This window comes from Camelus bactrianus, chromosome 3 (assembly GCF_048773025.1).
Source record: "Camelus bactrianus isolate YW-2024 breed Bactrian camel chromosome 3, ASM4877302v1, whole genome shotgun sequence".
NCBI classification, from domain to species: domain Eukaryota; kingdom Metazoa; phylum Chordata; class Mammalia; order Artiodactyla; family Camelidae; genus Camelus; species Camelus bactrianus.
Genome location: NC_133541.1, coordinates 99011561 through 99037865, shown reverse-complemented (window position 1 = coordinate 99037865; position 26305 = coordinate 99011561). Strand labels below are relative to the sequence as shown.

The following is a 26305-nucleotide window of genomic DNA, read 5'->3' as shown; positions in this document are numbered from 1 at the left end:
GCCACATTTAATAGCATGTATTTCCTTTTCTTGTCCCTATTACCCTAAGAGGATGAAGGAATTCAGAGTGGATGGAATAATAAAAAAGTTCCTTAGAATCATACCATTTAAAATCTCTAGAGGAGATACTGGTGTACTCTATAGCCAGGAATTCACTTTCACCATTAACAAAATTTTAAGTAAAATTATTTTTAGGATAGTCAGTACTACAGCTAGGCAACTCAAGCCTTAGCAGGGTCACCTTCGATGATGAATTTATCAGCAATGGGTTTAAAAAAAAAAAAAAAAGCTGTAAAATCAACACTAAGATGTTTCTACAAAGTTCCCTTCACCCAGGATTAACATCAGATTAAACTAAACACAGGTCGTGGGAGGAAAAATATCTAAAACTTTGTAGCTGGTTTAAGTGGAAACATTCCTAATAAACAAAGGTTTGGCATAATCTGGGAAACAGCTGTTACAGATTTATCACTAGCAGTTTATGAAAATTTCTTCTTTCTAGACGCTATCAAATGAAGATACTAAACATTCTTTTCTATAACTTGGTAAAGCCAACAAAGTTAAGACCTATGGGAAAAAGCTATCATTGACAGAAAACAATCAGGGATTCCATTGTATACGTAATGCTTTGTGTAACTGCTGTTAGTTAAAAGTTGGGAGTTAAAAGTGGGTAAATTAGTAAAGGCCAAACTTAAATTGCAGAAATAAACTGGCAAGGATTTTTTGTGCATGTTACATTAAAAAAAAGTCATACACCCTTCAGAGATAGAGCATAAAATTATACCCACCAATTTAATATATCCTTTAATACACTCAGACCTAAGAATTCCAAGAGAATCCCAGAAGTTCTTATTTTTTTTAATTAAAAACTCATTTGACAATAATCTCTTATACCAACAATCCCAATGTATTTTGAAAGGCTGGTAGAACTAATTCCTGCTACTCCATGTTATTTCCAACTTTACTGTTAAATACTTGGACATGTCTAAACATGAGCTTTTGCCATTTCTTCACCCTTAGCATTCTAAACTCCCAAGGTTTTAAAAAACCATGACTAGTCCCAGTTTCATTTGTGTAACAGGAACAAGAAATCCACCAGCACCAAAAGCTTTAAAATGCAGATCTTTAGTAGCAATCTTTAGAACACTCCAGATTAAAAATGTAATAATTTGTTAAAGCATGCAAAAAAGTGTAACAGTGAATAAAAACCACAACTGACAAATATTTTGGCTAACATTTCAAACATGTATAACCAATGAACATGGCCTAGGTTTCTTTTTTTATTGGTATTCACTTCAGAAACTTGAATCCACAGATATAAGCAGTATATAACCAGAAAGTTACAAGTAAACACAGATTATACATGCAAATTCCTGTTCACAAAGGTCACATGTGCAAGTATATGAATTAGAAGCGTGCGTCTAAGATTATGGCCAAACTTTTTAAAATGCAGAAATGTAAAATTACATCTTGAAAATAAGAGTCTACACACTTCAAAAATCAGATGTTGCTTATACCAGATGTAGGACAGCTACAGGATTCAAGTGACAATAAGATTTCAAGAAATTAATACTGGTCAAAGAGAATGTGAATATTTTTACATTTCACTGAAATACACTGACTACTAGAATACGAAATCTAGCAGGAACTTAGGGAAAAAATTACAAAATCTAAAGCCAATTACTCAATATTTCTTATTACCTAAACAACTGCATAACATTAAAAGAAAACCGCACCTGCATTTTAATTACTCATATCACATTAACGAAGGTCTCCAAAAATGAAATGAAACCAAAAAAGCTTCAAACTCCAAATGAAGTCTCCAAGGCTCAGAGTAAAATGTGGAATGTTTCAGATGAAAGTAATAAAAATACAACTGGTTTTGTTCTTTATTGAATGGAATCAAAATTTTGACATTTCTTTGAAGCTTGGAACTACTAAATTTCATTTCTCTGAATGGTTCTATGTATTTTTCTTAGTGGTGCGAGTTGTCTTAAGTAGCTTACGAAGTCAGTCTCTACAAAGAACTTCTGTCTGTTAACATTCTGATAAAACAAAAACAATTCTTCATTAACTTAACCGCATATGTATTTTTGCTATAACACTTAACACATGAACAGACATCTATTATTTTTCCACTAAAACAAAAGAGTACAATAGGTTTCTTCTAACTATCAGTATTGTATTTAAAAAAGGTTAACATTTAAAAACAAAACCATTATTTTCTCTGAAATCATTAAGCTTCTTGCACTTAAGCTTCCTTCTTCTGCCTGCGTTCTTCTGCCAATTTATTCAGAAATTTCTGAAAAGAGAAAATAAAATTGCAAGAATTATGTCACCTAAGAGAAATGTAACAAATGGATTAACTCAAATAAAATGCTCTATCCAAGCTTAGGGACTTGAGTCTAACTATAACTTCATCAATTTTAAAGATTCAGTTATTCTTAGTAGGCAGCGTACAAAACTAAATTGGACACCACAGTAAGGCATGGGAAAAAAATGGTAAAATGTGAAAAACGGTTATTTCAATGTGTAATTAAGACTAACTTACAAGATGAGAAAACAAAGACCATAGTCACATAGAAGAACTGCGGCTGCCCCAATGACTTAGTTAAAATGACATGTATTTATTCAATGTCCACTCCATTAAGCCAAACATAGAAAATATTTATATTAAATTGCTGCTACTATTGAAAAGAACCACTGTTCTTAATATTCTAGTAGCTTTATATTATAAATGTGTTATCTCAAGGATAACAAGGAATTACCCTACAAGCAGTTCTTTAATTCCTACTTATAAGTTTTCCCCCATTTTCTATTTTAATACTTAGTTCTTTAGCCACTGAAACACCAAATTTCAAAACATCCAAATAGAAATTTATTCTTAACTATGTTGTGCTTTATTAATTTATCTTTTTATCTTTGTCACAAAACTTTCTGAAGAATGTCATTATTAATAAATAATAATTTGAAGTCAAAGTAAAAATCAGTAAGTATGAAGGAATATGGCATTTTATAAAGTTGAAAAAGCTTTACATTATTCCACTTGGCTTTCAGGCCTCCAGTATCTTCCAAATTCAAGAAATTACCATCTAAAACCCATGTGAAATTCTTAAATAACTTTAATCACATCAATGAATTTATAACATTTAGAATTACAAATTTAGGATTTATCAAATTTATCATTTATTTGGAGTGTATTATAGAAAGAGACTGAATAGATCTTTCTAGAATTCATTAAACTGCTCAAGGCCCATCAATAAAGAGGAATGTTATCTCTAGGATAAAGCATTGTGCTCAGTCCATAAATGGTACTATAAACATTTCACTCTCAATAAATTTACGCAACTTGTTTGTTTTCACAAAAGAACTCTCCTCTTTTAGATTCAGCCTTACCTTTAATTTCTGATAATGAGGAAGGCTGCTGCAATGAGTATTCTTTGCAACTTCTTCATTTGTATAAAAGAGTGAACACAGCTTACAGTAAAACCCTGTTTTAGGTATCACATAGTCTATACCTAGAACACAAACATACATTCTTACAAATTCAATAAACTGAAGATTTTAATAGTGTTCTCAAATCTTTTTCTCCTGTCAATATAATCTGAACGAGATAAGATTTGCGACAAATACAATATGGCCTAAGCTAAACAAAACAAAAACCATGACATTGTTAATAGTTTGCACTTAATTGATGTTTAAGGTCCCACACCTAACTGTTCTCTTAAAAAGGTTGAAATATAACAGATAAACAAAACAAAAAGCAATGTGAAATTCTCAGAAACCTTCATGAGGAGAAAAGAGAACATATTATGGAATGGTAACAAAAGATAATACAAAATCAGGAGACACGGGTAAGAGGAAAAGAGAATATATCAGTTAAGATTTACAAATTGTTCTGCATAGAAATAAATTAAAAATATTATCAGAGCTTATGTAAGACCAATGTAAAAAATCTTATTTAATAAGATCTGGGTGAGGGTCAGAGGGGAATAACAAAGCCTTAAATCTCACCAACAGGAACATTGGGTTGATATGGTCCAATTCTATACTCATCTGGGATTGCATAGTCCTCCTTGTTTTCATCACTTTGGCCATCTGCATTTTCACTTGTATCTTTGTTGGGATCATCAGCATTCTCAGCAGATTCAGCGCCTGGTTCTGTATTTTCCTCATTTTTAATTCCATTTTCCAACGCTGCTTCATTTTCTTGATCAAGTTCCTCGATCTTGTCCACCTTAATTTCAACCAAACCATCATCATTTTTGTCACCAGATTTAAATGTCATGCCCGATTTACGAAGTTTCTGAAGTTCCGAATCTTCCTCATCACCAACCTCATCTAGAGTGACAAAACCTTCCATACTCCCTGGAAAACGACGCTGTTAAGAAAGACAAATTTACTCTGCAACAATTATCCTGCAGCATCCCTTCCATATGCTTTACTTGAAGGGAAAGGGATAGCGTCTTTGTCTTTATTCATTTTCTCAAAAAAACAAAATAAAGCCTAATTTTTTCCTTTCTCCCCCAAAATTACTAATCTTAAAAAAAAAAACCAAATAAACAAAAAACTTAAGCTTGTTTTAGAACTAAATAACTGAAGACTTGCCTCACACAAAAAGCCGAAAATAAACATGGGGACATTCATACTCTACATTTCTGAGACCACTATGCTGCCAGGGAATGTATCAAAGAACTGATTTGATTAAAGCAGCTGAATGCCTTTGGAAGTATCTTACGATGTAACTCTTGTTTAGGAAACATTCAATCTAAAGTAGCATTGTGGTTAAACATTAAGCTCTGGAGCACGACTGCTTAGGTTTAAATTTTGGCTCTGTGATTTAAAGCAGTATAACCACAATTTACTGAACTTCTCCATGCCCCAATCTCCTCATTCTTGAAATGGGGATAACAAAGTATCTATTGCATATGATTATTACACACAAAGACCTTAGGAAAATTTACAGCATGTAATAAATGCTCAATGATTATCAGCTCTTAAGAGTGCAAATATATTATGCAACAATCACCCACTTCAGCCAGAAAAAGGATTTTAAGACTGAATTATTTGAGTATGCCATCAAAATCTGGAGGTAAATATTAGCATTATAGTAGCTAAATATTGCTTAGAAGGAACCAGTGGAATACGATTACAAAAATCTCTTTTCAAGACCCATTTATCATAAGGGACTACAAAGGCATTTTAGTCAGTACACTATGAGTCTTTTGTGTTACTGTTCTTTTACCATGTATGTATTTTTATATTGACATTCTCTTCATACGATCTTATGTTTTAAAAGCTACTGAAGTACCTAAGCTCACAATTCTCAAACAGAAAAATTCTTCAGGCTCAATAATTTTTGTCATAAGCATCCTGGGTCAGTTAACTTATTCACCGCCCATCTTTTTAAAAATAAACTCAACTATAAACGCTGTCTACCAGTACTTACACACTATGACTACAAAACAGGTACAGATAGTTTTAAGTCCTTCTCCTTTATTACTAAGTTTCCTTTGTGAATTGACTCCCAGTTCTACAATTTAGTTCCATTTTATCTATTTTTTGCAGAGTTTAGATTTATATGTTTGTATTATGGTCCACATCCATTTTTTTCTAATATAAATAAATGACTGATTCTCTTTAATGTGACCCTACTAACAAATAATTTAAAACATTTATCTTCGTTTTCTACTAAAACAGGTCAATATACAATCTTCCTTTACCTTTTTAAGCTTCTTCTTCGCAGCTGCTGAAGCACTTGCATTTGCATCTTTTTTCACAGCTTTGTCTGAAGGTTCCTTTTTCCCATCAGAAGCCACATCCCCTAAGTTAGCAAGATCTGTCTCATCTCCCACTGAACTGCCACTTTCTAGCAGTGCTGCTGCCTCTTCTTCATCTACAAGCAGCTCATCTTCAGATTCAAGAAGCATGTTAGGTTCTTGTTCTGTTGGGTCATCCTTTGTATCTTTTTCACCATCGTCACCTGACTTCTCTTCTTGTTCTTTACCTTCGGTTGTACTTTCAGTCTTCTGGGAACCATCAGTTTTGGATTTCTTATCACTTGGAGATTCCTTGCCATCTGGAGAGTAAGATCTCTTTCTAAAAATCAAAAGATACACCTCAATGATTTCTCCTTAGTTAGAAAACAAAAGTTAAATACACTAGTATATATGTGTAGACACATACGCACAAACACACACAATGAAATTACCGGGATTTATCTTTCTTCAGTAAGTCAATTCCTCTGTTGGGAATCTAAAACACAAAATTTTGCAAAGTTAAATAAATGTATTAGAATATATTCATTTGTAGAATATGTAATTATCCAATAAACTAGTAATTAATGACCATCTTTCATATACCAACTAAGTTCAACCTCTGTAACCATACCTAAGAATTGAAGCTGCCTACAATTAACAGTTCATTACAATCAACATTTCAATAAAGAGCAATAAACATTCTGGTAACAAAACTCTGTTGAAATAAATCTTACATAAAATAGATAAAAGTAATACAGGTGCTTTATACAGAATATTAGTTTAAGAACTTCTGCCCTAAAGAAGACCAGAAAAAGAGAAAAAGTTACTCCCTTTTAATAACCAAATCCTATATTCTTAGCAAAAATATTTGTAAGAATGTGTGGCTTGAAAAGCATGAAAACAAAATTTATAATGACAGTGAATCACACGCTACATACCCTCAGTACCAATTTTTTGTATTTTTCAGACAGGTCAACTTTCACACATCTCCCCTGAAACCAAAGAGCCTTTTTCAAACAGTGGTCAACCATTGCCATTGCATCTTCTCTGGTCTCCATCTCAATAAAGGCCTAAAACAAACAAACAAACAAACAAAAACCCAAAAAAACGGACAGACACTATTTTCAGCAAATTGTATAAAACTTCAGTGTTTACTATTTTTTTCCATCTACGTGTTAGGAGAATTTAATCTTTAGCATAGAGTGTTAAGAGCTAAAAATCATCCAGTGAAATAAGGACAACTTATCAGATTTATAAAGTAGTTTGTCCAAATGTTAAGCCACCTACATGCAGTCTTTCTGTATTTAAAAAAAAAAGTCCAAAACCAACACATAAAGTACTATGCTTAGAAAATATTACTCAAAATATATTAAGAACAAAAAAACTAATAAAAAAGTCTGGAAGGATACAAACTCATGCTGCTACAAAAGGGTTAACAAAAAGAAAGAAAAGATGCTCTCCTTACTGTGAATTTTAAAAATGAAATACAAGTATGAAATAACTTAATCTATCCATTAAATTCATTTAATTTTGAAAAGTCTGTAACATCCAGTGCTTGCGAAGCACTCTCTCAGACAATGCTGCTATGACTATAACTGGGTACTGTTTGAAGAGCAAGCAATCTGACAAAATCAAAGTAAAGAAAGCCAATGTCAGGATGCAAAATTCCAATTCTGAAATTGTATCCTTCAATTATATGCATACAAATATGCATTAATTCACATACTGCAAAGTACATAACAGCATTAATGGCACAGCCAAAAAACTAACTCTCAATATCTATCAACTAAGGAAATTAAACTCATTACAGTACATTCAGGGGAATCATGCATAAAGTGGAAAGCAACAATATAATCCCATCTGAAGTAAGGGGGAAAGTATACCTATGTACACATAGGAAGATCTTTGGAAGCAAACTATGGAAATAAACAGCCATGCAAGAGATCAGATCTTTACTTTTCAACTTTATACTTTTCCATTATTTATTCAATGCTCTTAAGCTTCTACTATGATTTTCAAAAAAAACCCAAAAACTCACCATTTGGCTAGAAAATTTATCTATGAGGAGATAAAGGACCCCCCCCTACTCCCCGAACACCCAAATTATTTCACTTGTTTTCTTCACTAAAAATGAGGAAATAACAAAAATCTTAAAGCACTTCCAGACATCTCTTTAAAAACTTCTTTATGTATATTACCTGACTTTTCATCCTCATCAGTATATAATTCTTTATTTTCCCATAAGGCTCAGCAAGCTTGAGGACAGCACTGTCAGAATAGCCAGAATGAGGTAAATTGCTGAGATGTATCACACGTCCAAGCTCTTGCTTTTGATCAAACTTCTGGTCTGGCTTCCCTTCAGGTTTCTTTAATTTAATAAACAAGGAGGGGGAGGGTAAGTCAAATGTTGGTAGGTATGCCGCAATTATTAGTTAATAGTTAAGATTATCCTAGTAATTAGTGACAATTCTAAATAGCTATTCAGTTAATAAATATTAAAATGATGTATTAAATGGTAAGTGACACAACTCTGGAAAGATAGGTATTACCTTTATTCTTTTGTACTTCTGGGATAAATGAACTCTCACTGGCTTGCCAAATACTAATGCTGGTGTGGTTGTGTAATAATCCACTGCAGCCTGAGCATCTTCTGTGGTTGCCATTTCAATAAACGCCTGAAATTGCAAAAAAATTATTTCCAAGAAACAACCAAATAAATCCCACATTGCTCAAAGTCTTTCCAGATACATAATCATTAAATAGAAAGCATTTTCAAAAATCTAAAGGCAGAACAAAAAAACCAACATTGCTAACTTACTATTTTACTAAAGATCATCTCAGATTTTATTACCTTCATGATACGAAAACTATCATTTATTATGCATACTGAGTTTGAAATAATAATTTGGCACCAATAAGGTAAAAGTTTGAAATGGCTTTCTAAATAATTATCCTTATATAACCCTCACAATAGTAGTATAGTAATAATAATGGCAATGTTACTGCTCAAGAATCACAATTTATAAAGTTATTAATAAACCATTAGTCCTACAATTTATTAGTTCAGCTATTGGCCTTCTCCTCTATCACATTCCATATTGATGACTTAAGATCGCACTGAGTTCTTTTTCTAATACAAAATTATGTAATCCCTTTCTAATACAGAATTATGTAATCCCTTTAGAATGTATTTCAGTGATGAATAAATACACTTAACTCATACCTCATTAATTTTATTTAGAATCAGATGATTTGAAATAACTCCAAATGGTTCCACCAGCTGTAACAGTTGATATCTCAAATTCTTCCCTCGTTGAAAATCCATGATGTGAACAACTCGGCTAGTTTCCTACCCATTAAGAAAAAATCAAGTCAGTAGGTAGGTCTCTTTAGAAGCAGTATGAAACAGGTTATGCATTAAAACTATTACAGTCTACAGTTAACCAGAACAGAGTAAACATTTAAAATAGTATCTCATATCATTCTAGAGAATTTAAAAAACCACACAGGGAAGGAATTATCACTGGAGTAAATCTCAAACTTTCAGAGAACAGTCTGTACTGATATTTAAAACTGTGTACACAACTGGATAGCAAAGTTCTTAAGACTCTGAAACAAGGTGAGATCTCTAGACCAAGAGCATGTAAAAATACATTTTAATTCTAATCCAAATCATATACAAAAGCCTAACAGTTTTCAAACCATCTTCCTATATTGAGGACTATGACACATACTCAAATTAGCCAGGATTTAGGTCAAACACCATTCTGCCAAATAGCAAATACACTAAAAGCAAGAGCTGTTATTACTGACCACTCTGCCTTTTTGCATGTGTCTTGGTCCTTGCAGGTTTCCATTTCCGGCACCTGTATGGGGAAAAACATGTTTTTCAGTCTTTTAATAAATATACCTGCTTTAACAGGCTATTTTTTCCTGTAGGTTTTGGGGGGGGGGGTGACTAGGCTTGCTTATTTATTTATTCTTCAAGGAAAGACTGGGGATTGAACCCAGGACCTCATGCATGCTAAGCATGCACTCTTACCACTTGAACTATAGCCTCCTCCCAACAGGCTATTTTAACTGGAAAATGGACAACTTTCAAACACAAATGAAAGGATATTACAGATATCATTCATGTTGTCTATGCAATGCTATTTTTGAGTTAAATTTCAATAACACATCTTTTGCCTACAATTACTGCATTTAATTTTTATGGGAAAAGCTCTTAAGGAAAAGTAATACGAATTTTATAATCACCCAGATTTCCTCTTGGTCCAACTGCTGGTCCCCCAAGATGAAATGAGGGGGGTGGAGGTCCCAGAATTCCTGGTGCTGGGTTTGTAGATTGCTGCAACATGAATGGATCACCCCTAGTAACGTGAAGACATAAGGAAATAAAGCATGATAAGTAGGTCCACCAGAAATAATTAGGATTTATTGTTAAAACATCCCTACTATGACTATGATTTCAATCTTTCGGGGCATTTATGTATGAAGTTGTTAACTAGAGTAAAATCTGTAATTATTAAAAAATTACTACACAAAATAGTTTCTAAAAATTTTTTCACTCACAGTAACTTTTATCCAACTCTCATACTCAATGAAGAAATTAAGAAAATATTTTATGAAATGTTGAAAATTTAACCTGAATTCCTTACATTGATCTCCTTAATAAACAATAGCTTAAAAATTTTAACTTACATTGTGTGTCCTGTATCATTGTCAGGATTCCATTCTGGATAGCTTTAAAAAGACCAGAAAATTAACTTTAAAATAAAACTGTCCTTTTCACAAAGTAGCCTTGTTTGGCCTTTAAAATAGAGATTATTTATTAACAAAGTTATATAAGAGTCTAAGTGTTAGAAATACTATAGTTTAAAACATGTAATACAAAAACTTCAAAAGGAAAATTTCAGAACTTCAAATTAATCCAAATGAATGAAAATAAAGTTTTTCAGTATTGTTTGAAAATGTAGGTAATGTATGTTGCAATTAAAATTTTCCTGTACTTGTTAATTCATACAGAGGAAAAGCACTGCATGAGGGACTGGAAATGTGGGTTGTACAGGGAAACATAGGCCAACCACAGATTTTCTTTCTCCAGCATTAAATACTACGAGCAGAGCTGAGTTGTGGCACAAGACAGAAAGGACAGCCCCAACAGGGCACGGTATATGTAATAACTGCCACTTCAGTGAACAATGGGTATCATGTGATATTTAGGCAGGGAGATTCTTTAGGAATTCAAATTCATTCCAGCAGCTTAAACTCATAATCACAGCTACCTCTAAAAGCAAAAAATACATTCTGAACAGTTCTGCTTGACAACTTACTTGTAACTTTGAATAACTTCCTCTCTTTTCCATGTCTTCTATATTTTTAGAGTATGTATTACTACTGTTACTGAAAATGCTCTTATGAATTTGTTCTGTGTATCAAAGGCCATCTTTAAGTTTATTAAAAATTCTTTCAATCGTATAAAAAGAGCCAATGTTTAGTTACCCTAGAAATAATATTAAGTAACAAAATACCACTCTCATGGCATCTAAAATTCCATACACAACTCCAGATTTAAATATTTTGTTTGTTATTGGTATTGCCTGGACAGTATCAACTATGCAGTAATAACAAAGTGGATATTACAAGTATACGATAAACTCCCCCAAACCAATCAATGGCTGTTTCTGATTCACCATAGGGATGCTTTAAAGGTATTTCAAACTCCTACATTTCAAGAAGAAGCTGGCATCGACGACTGTGACTTGCTCCATTGATATGTTGACTCCACTCCTGCAGCAAAGTAAATTCGTAGAATTAACAAAAATAAAGCCAAGATATTTTCATTTGAACCATTCAAACTCTAGGATGTTAATCTATATGCAATATCATAGGCTGTAATAACACCTGCTCATTCACCAATTGCCCTTAATTAGTTTAAAAGCACTTCTTTTAATCCTTATAACTTGATCCTGCCCTCAAATACGCCATGCACATTCTTGGAAAAACTGGATAACTTGGTTAACTTACTAACAGACCTGACAGGAAAAAGATACAGAGTTAATAAAGATCAAGAGTAATAACTGACCTCAAGATCAGGAGACATATTAATTTCTGCTGTGGACCAAACTGAATTATTATTCATGTCATATTATGAGAACTGCTGTTTTATACAACTCTTAAATGTGATAAAATGTCCATGCTTCTATCTACTTTTCTAGAAAAGTATGTTATAACGTGATTAGGTAAAAATAGTATCTTTAACTTCATCCAGTCTTTGAGGATGTTCCAAGTGTACTATAGCCATAAAAAGCTACTAAGATGATTAAACAGGAATGACTTTTCTAGAAAAGGAGTGGCTCCCCATTTATCAAAAAACTAAGCTCCCATTATGTTTCCCAAAAATACAAAAGCAAATTTCAGGAGTGTTCATTTCTAAATTCTAGGAAGGAAAACATCATATTCCTTCATTATTTGCTCCTTTGTGATTATTTTAAATTTGACATGATTAATTTTTCCTATTTTATTCAATAAACTTTCCTTTCTTTAGTTAAAAATCAACATGTAAGTGATTAACATTTTAGGCAATGTAAGAAAAAGGAGTTAGGGAAAGTAGGCTTTGCTGCCAGACTGCCTGAGTTCAGTTCCCAAGGTGCCACTTACTAAATATGAATTCTTGGTCTAAGTTATTTAAATTCACTATAATTCAATATTCTCCTAGGGCTTTGTGGAAAACAGGTGAATTAATGAAGGTAACCTGCTTAACAGAACACTGCCAGGAACATAGGAAGCATTAATAATAAAATTTTTTTTTAATTAAAAAGAAAAGCAACTATTACTACACTGCTTATAAAGCTATCTTGTTTCTTAATTCCTGCTTTACAAGTATTACTGTTTCACAAACCCTCACAAAATAAGACAACTTTTCCAACATCCACGCTATCTAACACTTGGAATATAAAGCATGGTTAGGCAACGTTTTAAAAAGGGAGTCTCATTTAGAGCTCAACTGAAATAAGAACAAAATTACAAGAGATACCATTCTGAAGCTTTTCAAAAGTTATTTTTTATAAACTAACTTACATTTTACGAGTTTATACACACTTCTATGTCCTTTAAAATTAACTAAATTCCTGTCAAAGAGGTAAAATGGAACACATTCAAACAGAATGGCACTTCTCAGAACTTGGGGAGGAGCTTATTCTCAAAGCTAGATTGCCTTTTAAAAATAATGGCTAATAGCTGAGGAACTCAGAGACCTCTTCAGCTGGCTCTACAACCAGATATCTGGGATATTAAAAGTTTGTACTTGCAAAGACCCACTGACCTGTTGGAGGCCACTTTAAAAATGGCTATAACCAAGAGGCACCATAGATAAAGTTCACAAAATTCAGAAGCGGGATTAAACAAATACCTTAACATAGAATTTTGAACTAAAAATACTTAATTTAAAATATCCTTGAGAATATCCTTGAGTGTGTTGGGAGAGGAGTAAAAGTCACCCTATTAGGCATGCTTCTAGTTAATAGGAGATAGAAAGGGTATCTAGTTAAACAGAAGTAATTTATATCCAATGCCCCATGCTCTAAAGGTTCAAACCTGTGAAAAGTGTGGCTGGTCTTTCAAAGTACTAGAAGGAAGGCCAAGATCAAAGAATCAGTTAGGTACCTCCCAAGCCCACCCATTACTAATCTCCACTACCACACCTGGCCTTTTACTACTATTTGGTCTAAGGTAAGGAGTAAGAGTCAAAAGGATTTTAAAAATACCTTTATCTTTGGATTCTACATTGAGGTAACTCTCAGATCAGATTAACAAAGAAGAATTCACTTTTTGAATTCAGAAGCTCTGTAGGAAAAACTACATTCACTTTAACGTCACTGAGATACCTAAATTATATAAAGGAAGGATAATTTGGAGAAGCACAACTGGAATGGCAGAATAAAGAAAAACCTAACAGTTTCTAGAATAACACTAAAAGGAAAACTATGAACTCAAGTGATGAGACAGTAAAAGGGCTGTAGTGGGCAGTTTTAAGTGAAAGGAATTTTGAGGCAAGTTTAAGGTTGTGCAGAAAAGCAACATGATGTTCTAAAATGATCTAGAAAGAAACAAAAGCAACATCATCACTGAAAGTCACTTAAAATAATGATGAAAATTAGATGTTTTTTTCACTTAAAAGTTTATTTCATAGTAAGTAGAAGTTTTGATCATGTAGGCTATTTAATATAAGTGAAAAGAACAGATTTTCCAAGTTATGCAGCAATACCAGAGAGCAGGATTAAATGTTAAAAAAATTTTTTTCATTATCTATTTTCACACAGAATTTTTCTCTAAAACTCATTGATTTGATATCAGCTATAAATGAGAAAGATCACTACTAAAAGTATTATTTTTTTCAATAATGCAGATACCCAGAAACATCAGCTATGCTAGAAGATACACTGAAAGAATTTGGCTGCTTGAACAACTTAAAATTGGTCCAATTTACACAAATAAATTGTGTATCAATCAGAGGGCCTCTAAAATAATTCTTAAACGTTTCTAATATTTTGTCAAAATACCAAAACTAGCTAGGGCACATGCATTTTTACAGGCTACAAGTACCTCTTGCATTAAGTAGAGTGTCTTACTCTTAAATCCAAAGTTTCAACAAATATTTAAAAACTGTTCTTTTGTCAATTTAGATCCATTTACTATCATTAATCATTTATATCAATGTTCAGGAACTAGATGGTAGCAACATTTGGAGAGAAAAGTATAACTACGCATAAAAATAGAATTTTTTTTCCTGATTAAAGTCTTTCTTGGTTTTCTTTTGTGTTCCTTCACTGTTTTTTTTTTTTTTTTAAATGAGCAAGCAGCAAGGTTAAGTTACTGCTCAAAGTCAGGATAAGGAGACTTTCAACAATAGTTTTTGATTTATGACTCCAGTAGCAAAGATTTTAAGTCCCTCACAATCACTTGCATTTGAGACACTGTAACTAGCTATTTTCCTTGGAATTTAGAGAACCTATCTGAAAATATTAGTCATATTGCCATTTCTGCAAATAGGCAAGAAGTAACGAAATTATTTTGAAGTCACCAAGTTAAATGGACCTTTTCATTAAATCAATTCATACCACACCTAAAACTTGAAATTAAGTACTGAACAAAAACTAAATTCCATGATATACTTAGTGTATCCAACAAATGTGAAAAGTCCAAAACACCTACTAAATACAATTTCCTAACTTTCATGAGTTTGTGGTTCTGTCTTAAATGAAAATTAATCTATGAACATAAATTTACCATTAATTTAATTTGATGTGGATTAAAGATTAAAATATTCCTTGTGTACTTAAACTATGCATTAATTCCAAAGATTTTTGTATTATAGAAATATATATATTTAGCTAGCAATTACTTTTTAAAGTTTTTTTCAAAGTACTCTGTAAATTCAAGTAAGTCTCTTTTCTTAATTATGAGACAAAAATAATGAGATCCAAACACAGAAAAGGGACTGATGGGTAATACTTTTTAAAAGATTAAACACACAATCTCTAATGACCTATATGATTTTGCTTACTCAAAAATCAATACTCACTAAAAAATGCATTTAAGGGGGATAGATATGAAAAGAAAATGACCCTTCCAGATGTTACTGTAAAGAAAAAACCCTGTAACAGTAACCATCAAATCAGTTTCATGGCAGCAACATGTTCTAGTTAAGTATAGCACATCAGGAAAAATGGATGGTCAGATTACAGATCAAGCTAGTGGAGTGCTATAATGTCGACTTTAAGTCAACTGCACTGTATATTGTGGGGAAAAATCAGTGCAAATGATTAATACTGAAAACACTGAAAGAGAAAGGATAATGTACTTAAAAGGGCATTTTGAAAAAGTTCCCATTTTGCCAGATGTGATAATTAAAGCAAAGGAGATTTAGATTTTTTTTCCCTCAAATGACTGTACCAGAAGTCTAAGCCTAAGTCAGAAAAAGAATGTGCTTAGGAGGAACACAGAGCAGGATACTGCAGTAGCTGATTTTTCCAAGTCTCTAAAGGGACAGATGCAATATGGGACAATAAAAAGTGAGTTTTGAAGTATGTTTAAGAAAGTTGTGGAAAAGGAGAAAAAAATGATGAAAAATTTCAGTTACAGCATGAGAATTTGTGTTAAAGGGAAATTAAAAAAAGGAAGAATGAACTAATCTAAAATATGAAATATACTGAAACAAACACCAGGGCTCTACATTAACTCTTTCCCTGTAGCCACAGATAAGGAAAAAAAGAGAATTGTTCAAGAATACATCTTTACTACATACAAATCAGTAATTAAGACAGATGGAGAGCTGAAATCTAGCATCCTGAATGGCAGAGCACATTGACTGCAAAAAAAAAGGAAAAATACTTAAAACAATTCAACAAAGCAGACAAAAAAACCTGCTTAAATATACGATTAAGAAGAACATATTGATGCCAAAAACCAACAAGATAATCCCAGTGGATGACAGCTTTGTGGCCAGAAGTAATCTAGGCAGATTATATTAATGTAAAGCCCTGGTTTAAAATGCTCAAAACAATTACCTTCCAAATTAAGTGTTCTCAAAAGTATAAAAATTCTTGATCAACTCTGTCATCAGACCACAGAATTAGAGTAAAAGATATAGGTAAACACAGAATAGGCACTACAATGTAAAAGAAATTAGAAGTATCTGTTGCATTAACTCACCTTATTAGAATGAACTGGCAAATCACATATAGAGCACAGATGGGGATAACCCTTCGGTAAGAGTCCATGGAAGTCTTCAATATTGCTACTTGGAGGAGCGCCCCTCTTTTTCTCAAAGAGAGATCTCTCTTGTAAGGGGCCAGGACCACGTCCCATTCTCTCATACTCACTGTCAAATTTATGATAGTTATGCGAGGTCTCACCAAAAAAAGAATCATCCCTACACCTTTCTCCATCTCTTAATCTGTCATCTTCATAATCCATTCTGTCATAATAACCAGATTCTTGAGAACGACTTCCATGGTCATAATCAAGCACTGGGTTGAGACTAGGACCACGATCATCAAAACTATCTCTTCTAAAGTGCCTTTTTTCTTCCCAATCGTCCCTAGGTACTCTGTATGGTGGCTCCCGTGTAGCAGATCTGCCATCTCTACCATAACTCAATGTAGGGCCTTCTTCAGTTCTCCTCCTTTTAAGCTGCAGAAGGATTTGGGGCAAATTCTCAGGAGTAATCTTGTCCTCTGGATAACGACTCAGTTCATCTAAGTCTCTAGCAGACAGACCAAAGCTGGCCAAAATGTTACTGGCCTGGTCTGCATCTCCACGGTGTTGAGAAGACAAAGGGAGTGGACCTCTACTTCCAATGTTAAATATAGACTGCAAATTATGGGAAGAAGTACTAGCAGAAGACAGTGCACTATGAGCTCCTTGTTGATTCAATGAAGAACTCATTCCAAGATTCATTAAACTAGCAAGGCGTGCAGTACCCTGGTTCATCCTTCCAAGAGATGCTGGCATACTTAAAGACTGGGTAGCAGCAGCAAGAAGGCCTATTCCTGCTGCAGACAGGTCACGCCCATGACCCTGCGAGTCCCTACCGAGAGATGACTGCTGGAATGACTTGGACATTGTAGAACTATCTCTTGTCTAGTTTATAGATCAAAAAAACCTTTTTTTTAAAAGATGGCCAAAAAGAAAGCTCAAACTAGAAAACTAGGTTAACTTTGCTTCAAAAAATGGTAACGCCAAGAAAAAGGATCAATAAGGACTGTAGAATCTTCTTCAAGCTGAGAACCAGCAGACAACTCTGTAGAAAAATAAGCAATTTTAGTCATAAATCCCTTTAAGTAGATGCCGTTTTTTTTAGAAAAAAAAACTTACGCATCACGTTGATTTAAAAAAAAAACATTTAAGATCTCAAACTTACAAGGAATTACATATCTTAAACAGATTCCAGATGTATGCAGAGCCTGCATATAGATATTTAAAAAGTAGTCTTTCATGCTAAAGTTTAACTATTAAAGGGAATTTCATATTGAATTTAAAAACATATCAATTGAAGGGCTAGATGTCTGAACACATCAAAATTTCAATAAAAATATAGATGGGTCTTTTTGTTTGGAAGAATAAAAATACACCCTATAGTATGATGCTTAAGTTCCAGAAGACTAAAAACAAACAAAAAAATCAAGTCAGCAAGTCAGCAAGATGAATCAGTTGTATTCTACTTTAGAAAAACGAGACCTCTTAGCACTAACAGAAAGAACCAAGTAAAATCACAGGTAAATGAAGCTTAGGTGTCAAGTACCTAGTATAAGATCTAAGACCAAACATAATAGTTGAGACTTTTATGCAGCAAAATCAACTTGAGGTAAAGACAGATGTGAAGAAAAATAAGTGACTTCCTACAGTTTAAGGATTTCTACACAAATTTAAGCCAAAAAACTAACTGCCTTCTTACTGTTCATCCTATATTGGGCAGTGCTTATTTCATTATCAGGTAAGGAGAACTAAGTATGGCCAGTACAGAAAAAGGAGACCTCCCAAGAAAAAACCCAGATACAGGAAGTATAGGTGACTTAAAGAAGTGAAATTCCCCCAGGTTGCAGCCATCAATGAGCTCATTTAATGCTCAGGGCTACAACACAGCACCTCTAGAACTCAAAACAGGTGAAAATGAAAACGAGATCTTGCTTACAGACTTCTGTAAACTTTTCACAAGAACAACCCCATCATCTAGAAATTTTAAATTCTGAATACAATCCACCAAGATGTGTTTCTGGATGAAATTATTTTCATTTTCTTTGTTATTTTACCTCAAAAATTGTTAAGTAAGAATTTGCAAAGCATTTATGTTATCTCATAAACTGTTAATGATGTACATACAAATGTCCTTTATGAAACAATTTTATAATCACAACTACATACAGAGATTAAGTCTTAAATTGTTTGCTACAGAATTCTATTAGGAGGCATTGCTTAGTTGTTTTGATCACCCATACACCTAAGCACTGTTAGTTTAAAATATTAAACTTCATTAACGTAAAAACCAGGCAATATTCAATAGTTACAAGTCTATTATGGGACCAATTCCACCAATGACAGATTAAAGTAAGGTAACACTGGACGAAAACAGTGGTAAAGGAAGTATAAAAAAAAGTTGCAGGCCAGACTTAGTTAGATTTTACAAAAAGATGTAACAAAGTTAAAAAGACAAAGAAATGCCATCAGAAGTGACTGGAATTACAGATGTTTTTGCACACCAAGAGAGATGAATTTGAGAAAAGACACCAAAGAAACTAGTTCTAGATGAGATCCACTATGTAAACTACTTAGTGCTTTAGGATTAATAAAATAAAGACAAGAATAAGTGGACTTCTTTGGATGAAGGTTTCTTTGATATGTCTCATAAATGTCATATGGAATGGCAGTTGAAATACTGCATCAACATTGGTAGGACCCTCTAAATTTTCATGTATACTTTACTAAAAAAAAAATCAAAACGGTTAAGAGGGTTTTTGAAATCAAAATTTTAAAGTATCAAGGTTACTATGAATTGCAGCTTTGCCTTTGATGTGACAGCCAGTTTTTTATATTATTAAAAAGCTCATCTTTTGAAAGCAGTATTCTTTTCCCTCATGGAAATTATACAGTGGCATTATGATCATTTATATTTTTTAAAATTGATCATATTTTAAAGAAAAGGTTGTTGTACTGGAGATCTCAATTACTTTGTTTTGCAGCATATATGAAAATGGTGGATCTGCAAAAAGGAAAGGTTAAGAGAAGTAAAAGATGGTAACCTTAGGACAAAACAGAAAATGGATGTCAGAAAAACTCAGAAAAATGGCAAGACAAACCATGTAAATCCCATGACAACTTGTAATTGTAATATTAAGAATAACCTTAGAATTTCTGTGACTGTTTCACCTTAAAATGCAGTCCCACACAAGGACATGAGAGCGGTATTACTGAAAAGTAACCTAAGTCAGACTTTCGTTTACAACAAATAAAAACTTACCACAATGCCGAGACATTAACTAAGTTACTGAAAATTTTTTTTAACGATTAGCTTCTTTTAAAATTGCCTTTCTATAGTACATTATACTAGAGGTTACGAAAATTTGAGAATAGTTCCTTTGAGATAACTGATCTAAAATGTTACTGTCAAAATCCAATTTACCCATTTAAATTCATTATACAATAAATTCTAAATGCTCATCAATGCAGAATCTTTCACCTCCAAAAAAGAAAGTACATCCTTCCTATCCCTCCCAACAGTAAACATTAATATTATCCATAATTAGGCTTCACAAATGCCATTATAACTACAATCTGATATTCAAATTCTTATTGAACAAGTTTAAAGCTCATTTTTATAGACAATTCTGAATAACTAACCTAGAACTTAAACCTAGTTCATGACATAACTGCAAGTGCTACTAAAAATGTTAGCTTTGTGTTCAACATTTGAATAAATTATCTGTATGGTTAAGAAATGTTTTGGGGGGGAGGGTATAGCTCAGTGGAAGAGCACATGCTTAGCATGCAAGAGGTCCTGGGTTCAATCCCCAGTACCTCCACTAAAATAAGTTAAAGTAAATAAATAAACCTAATCCCCCACCCCCCGCAAAAGAAAAACAAACAAAAAATAAAATAAATAAAATATTAAAAAAGAAATGTTTCAGTTAATCATATTAAAACCCACATTCCATTAATGTGAAACAAAGCTTAACACACTCAGAAAATTCACTGAGAACAGAGAGTTATTTCATATCTAGACTTCTTTTGTAAAATAAAGATACTTATTAGTTATATTATGCACTCTTTCTGAGAGTTATTTAGCAGAAAGTAAAATGAGCGTTAAGCAGTCTTCAGTTCTTTAAAAAAAATTATAGAAAAGAAAAGAATTTCGGCTTGTAAATCTAAAAATGCTGTTTTAAAGGTATCTAATACTACCATATGGATCTTTAGCAATTGTGCAAAATAATCACTTCTTAAAAACAACTAATTTTAAGATAGTATAATCATAAAGGCTTGTAGAGATACTCAGTGAAAAAACTACATGTTGACATTATTCTAACCCTTTAATTCCACATAAAAATTTATCAACAGTTAGAAAATGATAATTTCTTATAGTATGTTCCCTTTCTGAATTAAAAACAAAAAGGTACAACTTTCAGATTTTCCACATTTTCTATCAAAGTGAAACACTCTTGTTATTTGTTAGCTTATTCATGTGCAAATATACCAAATATATGTAGTAACCAACAATACCAATACAGTAAAAATGTCACTGACAGATGACAGAGATAGTTCACTATTAGTAATTTAAAGAAGCATCATTTGGAAAGGTAACTGCTTAAGTTTTGTCATCAATCACACAAAAGCACTGATTCTTGTGGTAAGAACTTTTCAACCAAGCACCTGCCTAGTTTCCAATTAAAGCACAGGGTTGGGAGTAGGTGGTTATAGCTCAGTGGTAGAGGGCATGCTTAGCATGCACGAGGTCCTGGGATCAATCCCCAGCACGTCCATTAAGAAAATACAGATATACATTACTGTATATAAAGCAAACAACAAGGACCTACTATATAGCACAGAGAACAAACTACATTCAACTTCTTGTACTATAATGGAAAACAATTTGAAAATATGTATGTATGTATATGTATAACTGATGCTTTGCTGTACACCTGAAACACCAATCGACCACATCTCAACAAAAAGTAAAAATTAAATTAAAAGAATTTAAAGTATAGGCTAAGGTTAATTATTGCTTATTTTTAAATTTCTCAAGTATTAATTTTATAATGGCTTTATAAATAACTTATCAACATAGTTTCCACTTTACAGTGTTAAATTTTCCTTTTAATAGTAGCTTACATCATTTCATCTTGTCAATATATTTTATAACTTGTATTTCATTTAAGGGTTTGACTTTTTAAAAATGTTATCTGAGAAATGATTCAGTTTTATATAGAGAGCTTGAGCCACTTTAAAACCTTATACTTGACTGAGTCTGTGTTCTTCAGTGCCATAATCTCATCTCAGTAGGACATGCCTTTGAGTGACTGAAAAAATCTTTCAAAAAAAATTTAAATGGTAAATCCCTCAGGAAATAAAGTCCCAGCTGTATTTTTTTTTAATTGAAGTATGGTTGATTTATAATATTATATTAGTTTCAGGTGTATAGCATAGTAATTCAGTATTTTTGCAGATTATACTCCATTATAAATTATTACAAGATAATACCTGTAATTCCTTGTGCTGTACAACATACCCTTGTTGCTTATCTAGCTCTAGTAATTTCAATTTTGTATAAAGCAGCATGCCTCTCATCACACAATAAGCAAAGATAAACCATTATAAAGTGTGGCACCCAGGTAGACTGAAAAAGAAGTACTAATATTTTTAAGTGCTTTAAGACAATCACTCTTAATCCGTATTACAGACCTTGGATTCAACTTCTAGCTTATTTCTTGATCCTTAGGCTAACAGTGCCTCCAGCTGCTAAAACAGAAATCTTCATGATAATCCGTAGAAAGAATTCCTATTCAAACTTGGAATTCTTTTCTTCTTCCTAGGTTTAAACTTTTTGCCTAGTGACTTTATCAATTAGACATTAAACAGTTTCATATTAAAGCAACACAGAAAACTTGTTAAGTAAACCCATACTACAGGATAGAACGTTATTCCAATTAACTGACAATTTTGACTCAATTTGATATACAACACTAACTTGGCTAACTCTCTACTTAAAAGCAAAATTTGTGGTTTTCCTCAAAATTTTTCACTCCACTCCACTTTGATCTACTCTTGGTTCCCAGAAACATTTGTACAACCTTGATTTGATATAAACTGAGATTTTTGGGGAGTGCAAGTGCCTGGATGAAAATAACTGTGTGACCTTGGGCAAATTACTTAACATTCCTGTGTTTGTCCCCTTACAAGTAAAATGAGAATAAAAATAACACGCAATTCATAAGGCTGTAAAGATTTAACAAATTAGTCCACATAAAACACTTAGAATGGTGCCTGGAACATGGCAAGCACCATAATGATCATCTATTTTATGTAATCTAATCCTCAAAACAAATGAGAAAACAAACTTCAGAGGTATAAGAACTAATTCAGAGACATATAAACTTTCCACTTGTACTGTATTCCCTATTTCGCATAGCAACTTTTAACATCTCATCTGTTTCTATTCAAAGCCAGAATTAAAATTTGAACTCTTTTACTCAACCAGAAGTCAACTTTAAAAGACCAGATTTAAAGAATGTTAGTAACCTGGACAAGTAAGAATGAAGAAGCAGATTCTAGTGAAAGTTAACAAATTAAACCTCTTCCCCCTTCATTCTCTATTACCAATCTACCTTTAAATTACCTTCTCATCCTTCAGAAATGCAGTCCTTACCTATTTCCTTAACCATAACCTTACTCTCCAGAGGATTACTCCTTCAATCTTCCTGCCTTTCAGATGGCCTCCTTGTATCCATGTTCAGCTTCCAATATAAACCTCCTAAAACATCACTCATTATTTTGTACTCTCCTACTCAAAAACACACTACTCCCTATTATTTACCACATGAAATCCACACTATGGTTTTCAACACCTTTCATATATACTGGTTACATCATACTTCTCTGAACCTATTTTCCACCATGTGCCAATACCTTAATACAAAGTTCATTTTATGAGCAGTTACACAGTCTGCCTAATACTTGTGCAATTTTAACTATTCGCTGAAATGTGTCTCTCCTTTCTCCATTGGGGGGTAATTAGGTTTATTTATTTATTTACTTATTAATTAATGGAGGGACTGGGGATTGAACTCAGGGCCTCATGCATACTAAGCACACACTACCACTGAACTATATCCTACCTCCTCTTTTCTTTTAATACTAGTAATTCTTTAAAGGCCCAACATCTCCCCTTTATATTAAGCAGTATACAAATCACAGTGCATACAAACACCCAAGTTTAGAAACAATATTAACAAAACCTTAGATACCTTCTGCCTATCAATTTCCAATGATTCCTCCTCCCCTTCTGCAGTCTCCTGTTTTAAAGTCTTACCACTTAATAGACGTATATCCTTTAAAAAAGGGTTAATTTTGCATTTCTTAATTTTATACAAATCAGCTTAATATGTATTGTTCTTACTTGCTTCCTAAAACAGATTTATTTATCAATTAAACCTACACTTTCACTGCAATACAGATGCCATTATGGCACATAAACTTACTCATTCTCCAAATGATGATTATTTAGACTGTTTCAAATTTATTATTATCAAGAATGCTGTTATGAGTATTTCTTGGTGTCTTCTAATGCTTATGTATAAAATTCCCTCAACTATTGTTCTTTTTCAAAATATCATAGCCCATATCAGGATAAATAGGTGAATATTAAAATTTTTCAGTTGTTTCACATCTTCTCACAGCAAGAAAATTTTAAGTACAAATGTGTGTACTGCTTTGCTATTACTGTTCCTTTCCCAACTACTGTATGAGTCAGGTGCTCAAACACTTGCCTTTAAACTTTCACAGATTATAGGCTCTTCTCCCATCATTCACTATACCAAAGGAAGATGTTTAATATCCTAGTGATTCCCACAGAGAAAGAAAAAAACCACACAAATCACCTTGAAAGACTAGAAAGTTATCTACCTTCATTAACAACCTATGATATTGCAAATCAAAGATCCCAACTTTCCATACTTGCATTTACTGCCTACCCACTATGACATCTACTATAGGCATCTCCCCAGCTCTTTGCTCCTCTTGTCCACCAGGACATCCAACAGCAATAGCTGGGAAGAACTATCCTTCCATCCCTCACCATGGGAACCCCCTTCTTTGTCTTCCTACTACTTTGCTTTTCCTACTAACCTACTAACCTTTGTTTTCTGCCTTCAGACAGGTATCAACCACCACAGGCTATTGGTACTCAAGACAAAAGAAACTCAAGAGATATGCCATTTAAAAACTCCCTAGGAAAAAAAGCAAGCATATCAATTAAACTTCAGAATAGTTTTTTAAGTCTTTAAATAACTAAATTAAAATTTTAAAGTTTTTAAAAATTAAAAAAATTACACCTAAGATTACACTGCTACCTCATGTAAATTTTAATTTCAAAGACTTCTGAGCATTATTTATAGAGAACATTAGGCAGGGCTTGATTTACAACTCAAAAATCACATGGGGGCTGCAATACATCAAAGATATTCCATCCATTCAGATCTGCCACAGTAATAAATTATATTCAGGTGAGGAAAGATAACACAGGATCTTAACATAAAACCTCTATTGTATTACAGTTTATACTTAAGATACATACCTTAGTAGATATGATCTGCAGTAAGTCAAAAGCTAAAATACTTTTAAAGGCTATATATCTACAGTTCTTTCAATTCACTGGCTTTTCTCTATGCTCTATCTTTATCCACTAAATAGCTTTTCTAACTATAAACCTCTTTATCAAGCATTTCAGAACCCTTAATCCCAATGATATAAAAGAGACCACTATAGGGGAAACAGTATAGCTCAGTGGTAGAGCATGTGCTTAGCATGCAGGAAGTCCTGGGTTCACTTCCCCAGTACCTCCATATCAATCAATCAATCCATCCATCCATCCATCCTAATTACCAACCCTCAAGAAAGCCACTCCATCGCTATCATTTAAAATTCTTAGCTATTTCCTGGACGGTGTTAACCTTGGAATAACATATATAAAACACTGAAATTACACTGTCTACATATCCCTGCCACCCCACCCCCAATAAACTTAGTACTGTCCCATCCCAAATCTCAAGTCAGTCAAGTATACCTAGAACCTGCTGCCACAGGAATGGACAGTTTTAATGTAATTCTAACTAAAAGAGACATACAAACACAGAACACAGACTTTTACCTAAAAGACGTACTAAGAGCCATTATCTAACAAGGCATTAAACAATTCTTCGGTCTTGATCATTTAAAAATCGCTAGTTCATACGTAATCTAATTAGCATTACTCCTAATAATTGGCCGTAATAATTACGTAATTCCTTTACATAAGAATGTCTTCAGATTCCTTTCTTTAAATATAATAACCAGAGTATCTTACACAAGTACTTCTTTTTGTCACTTCTGAACAGTCTGCACTTCAGATTTCAGGAAGCTGGCTCATTTCTATCTCAATTTCCCTCAAAAATACGTGAGATCCTAAAAAACAAAACATGAGATTCTGATCTTTCAAGCAGTTCTAGTATTTAGGGAAAAGTTTCACTTTTCCTCATTACAAAAGTAAATGTACCTTCTCGTAGAAATTTCAGAAAAAGAGGAAGAAAATACAAATGACCCATAATGCCAACATCCAGAGCTAAAACTTTATGGTTATCTCAATTTTACGCTTATTTACATGTGCTTTCAAAGAACAAAAAATCAAATTTTGTATCAAATTTAGTTTATTACATTTTCTTCTCAATACTATATTCCACTATAATTTTCCCATCGTTACTCTCCTTAAAGCATTGTTTTAAATAGCCATATAGATTTCCACT

General features: G+C 32.9%; 1 protein-coding gene across 9 annotated transcripts in view; it reads right to left on the bottom strand.

Annotated features, from left to right (window-relative positions):
* Window positions 1–1109: 1109 nt before the first annotated feature.
* The window catches only part of MATR3 (matrin 3), a 43214-nt gene continuing 18018 nt past the window's right edge, over window positions 1110–26305 (bottom strand). For 3 of the 9 annotated variants that reach the window (XM_045507954.2, XM_010971700.3, XM_074360746.1), the window contains 14 exons: window positions 16473–17562; window positions 11488–11549; window positions 10461–10502; window positions 10017–10129; window positions 9573–9625; window positions 8983–9108; window positions 8309–8434; window positions 7958–8125; window positions 6698–6829; window positions 6212–6255; window positions 5724–6099; window positions 4015–4381; window positions 3397–3518; window positions 1110–2302 (listed from right to left, as the gene is read on the bottom strand). In XM_045507954.2, coding sequence (XP_045363910.2) covers window positions 2252–2302; window positions 3397–3518; window positions 4015–4381; window positions 5724–6099; window positions 6212–6255; window positions 6698–6829; window positions 7958–8125; window positions 8309–8434; window positions 8983–9108; window positions 9573–9625; window positions 10017–10129; window positions 10461–10502; window positions 11488–11549; window positions 16473–17384 — 2694 coding nt within the window. In that variant the 5' untranslated portion in view covers window positions 17385–17562 and the 3' untranslated portion in view covers window positions 1110–2251. Of the gene's footprint in view, window positions 2303–3396; window positions 3519–4014; window positions 4382–5723; window positions 6100–6211; window positions 6256–6697; window positions 6830–7957; window positions 8126–8308; window positions 8435–8982; window positions 9109–9572; window positions 9626–10016; window positions 10130–10460; window positions 10503–11452; window positions 11550–16472; window positions 17563–25869; window positions 25968–26305 lie in introns of those variants that run through there. The other 6 variants (XM_074360748.1, XM_074360747.1, XM_045507955.2 and 3 more) reach the window with 5 other exon arrangements.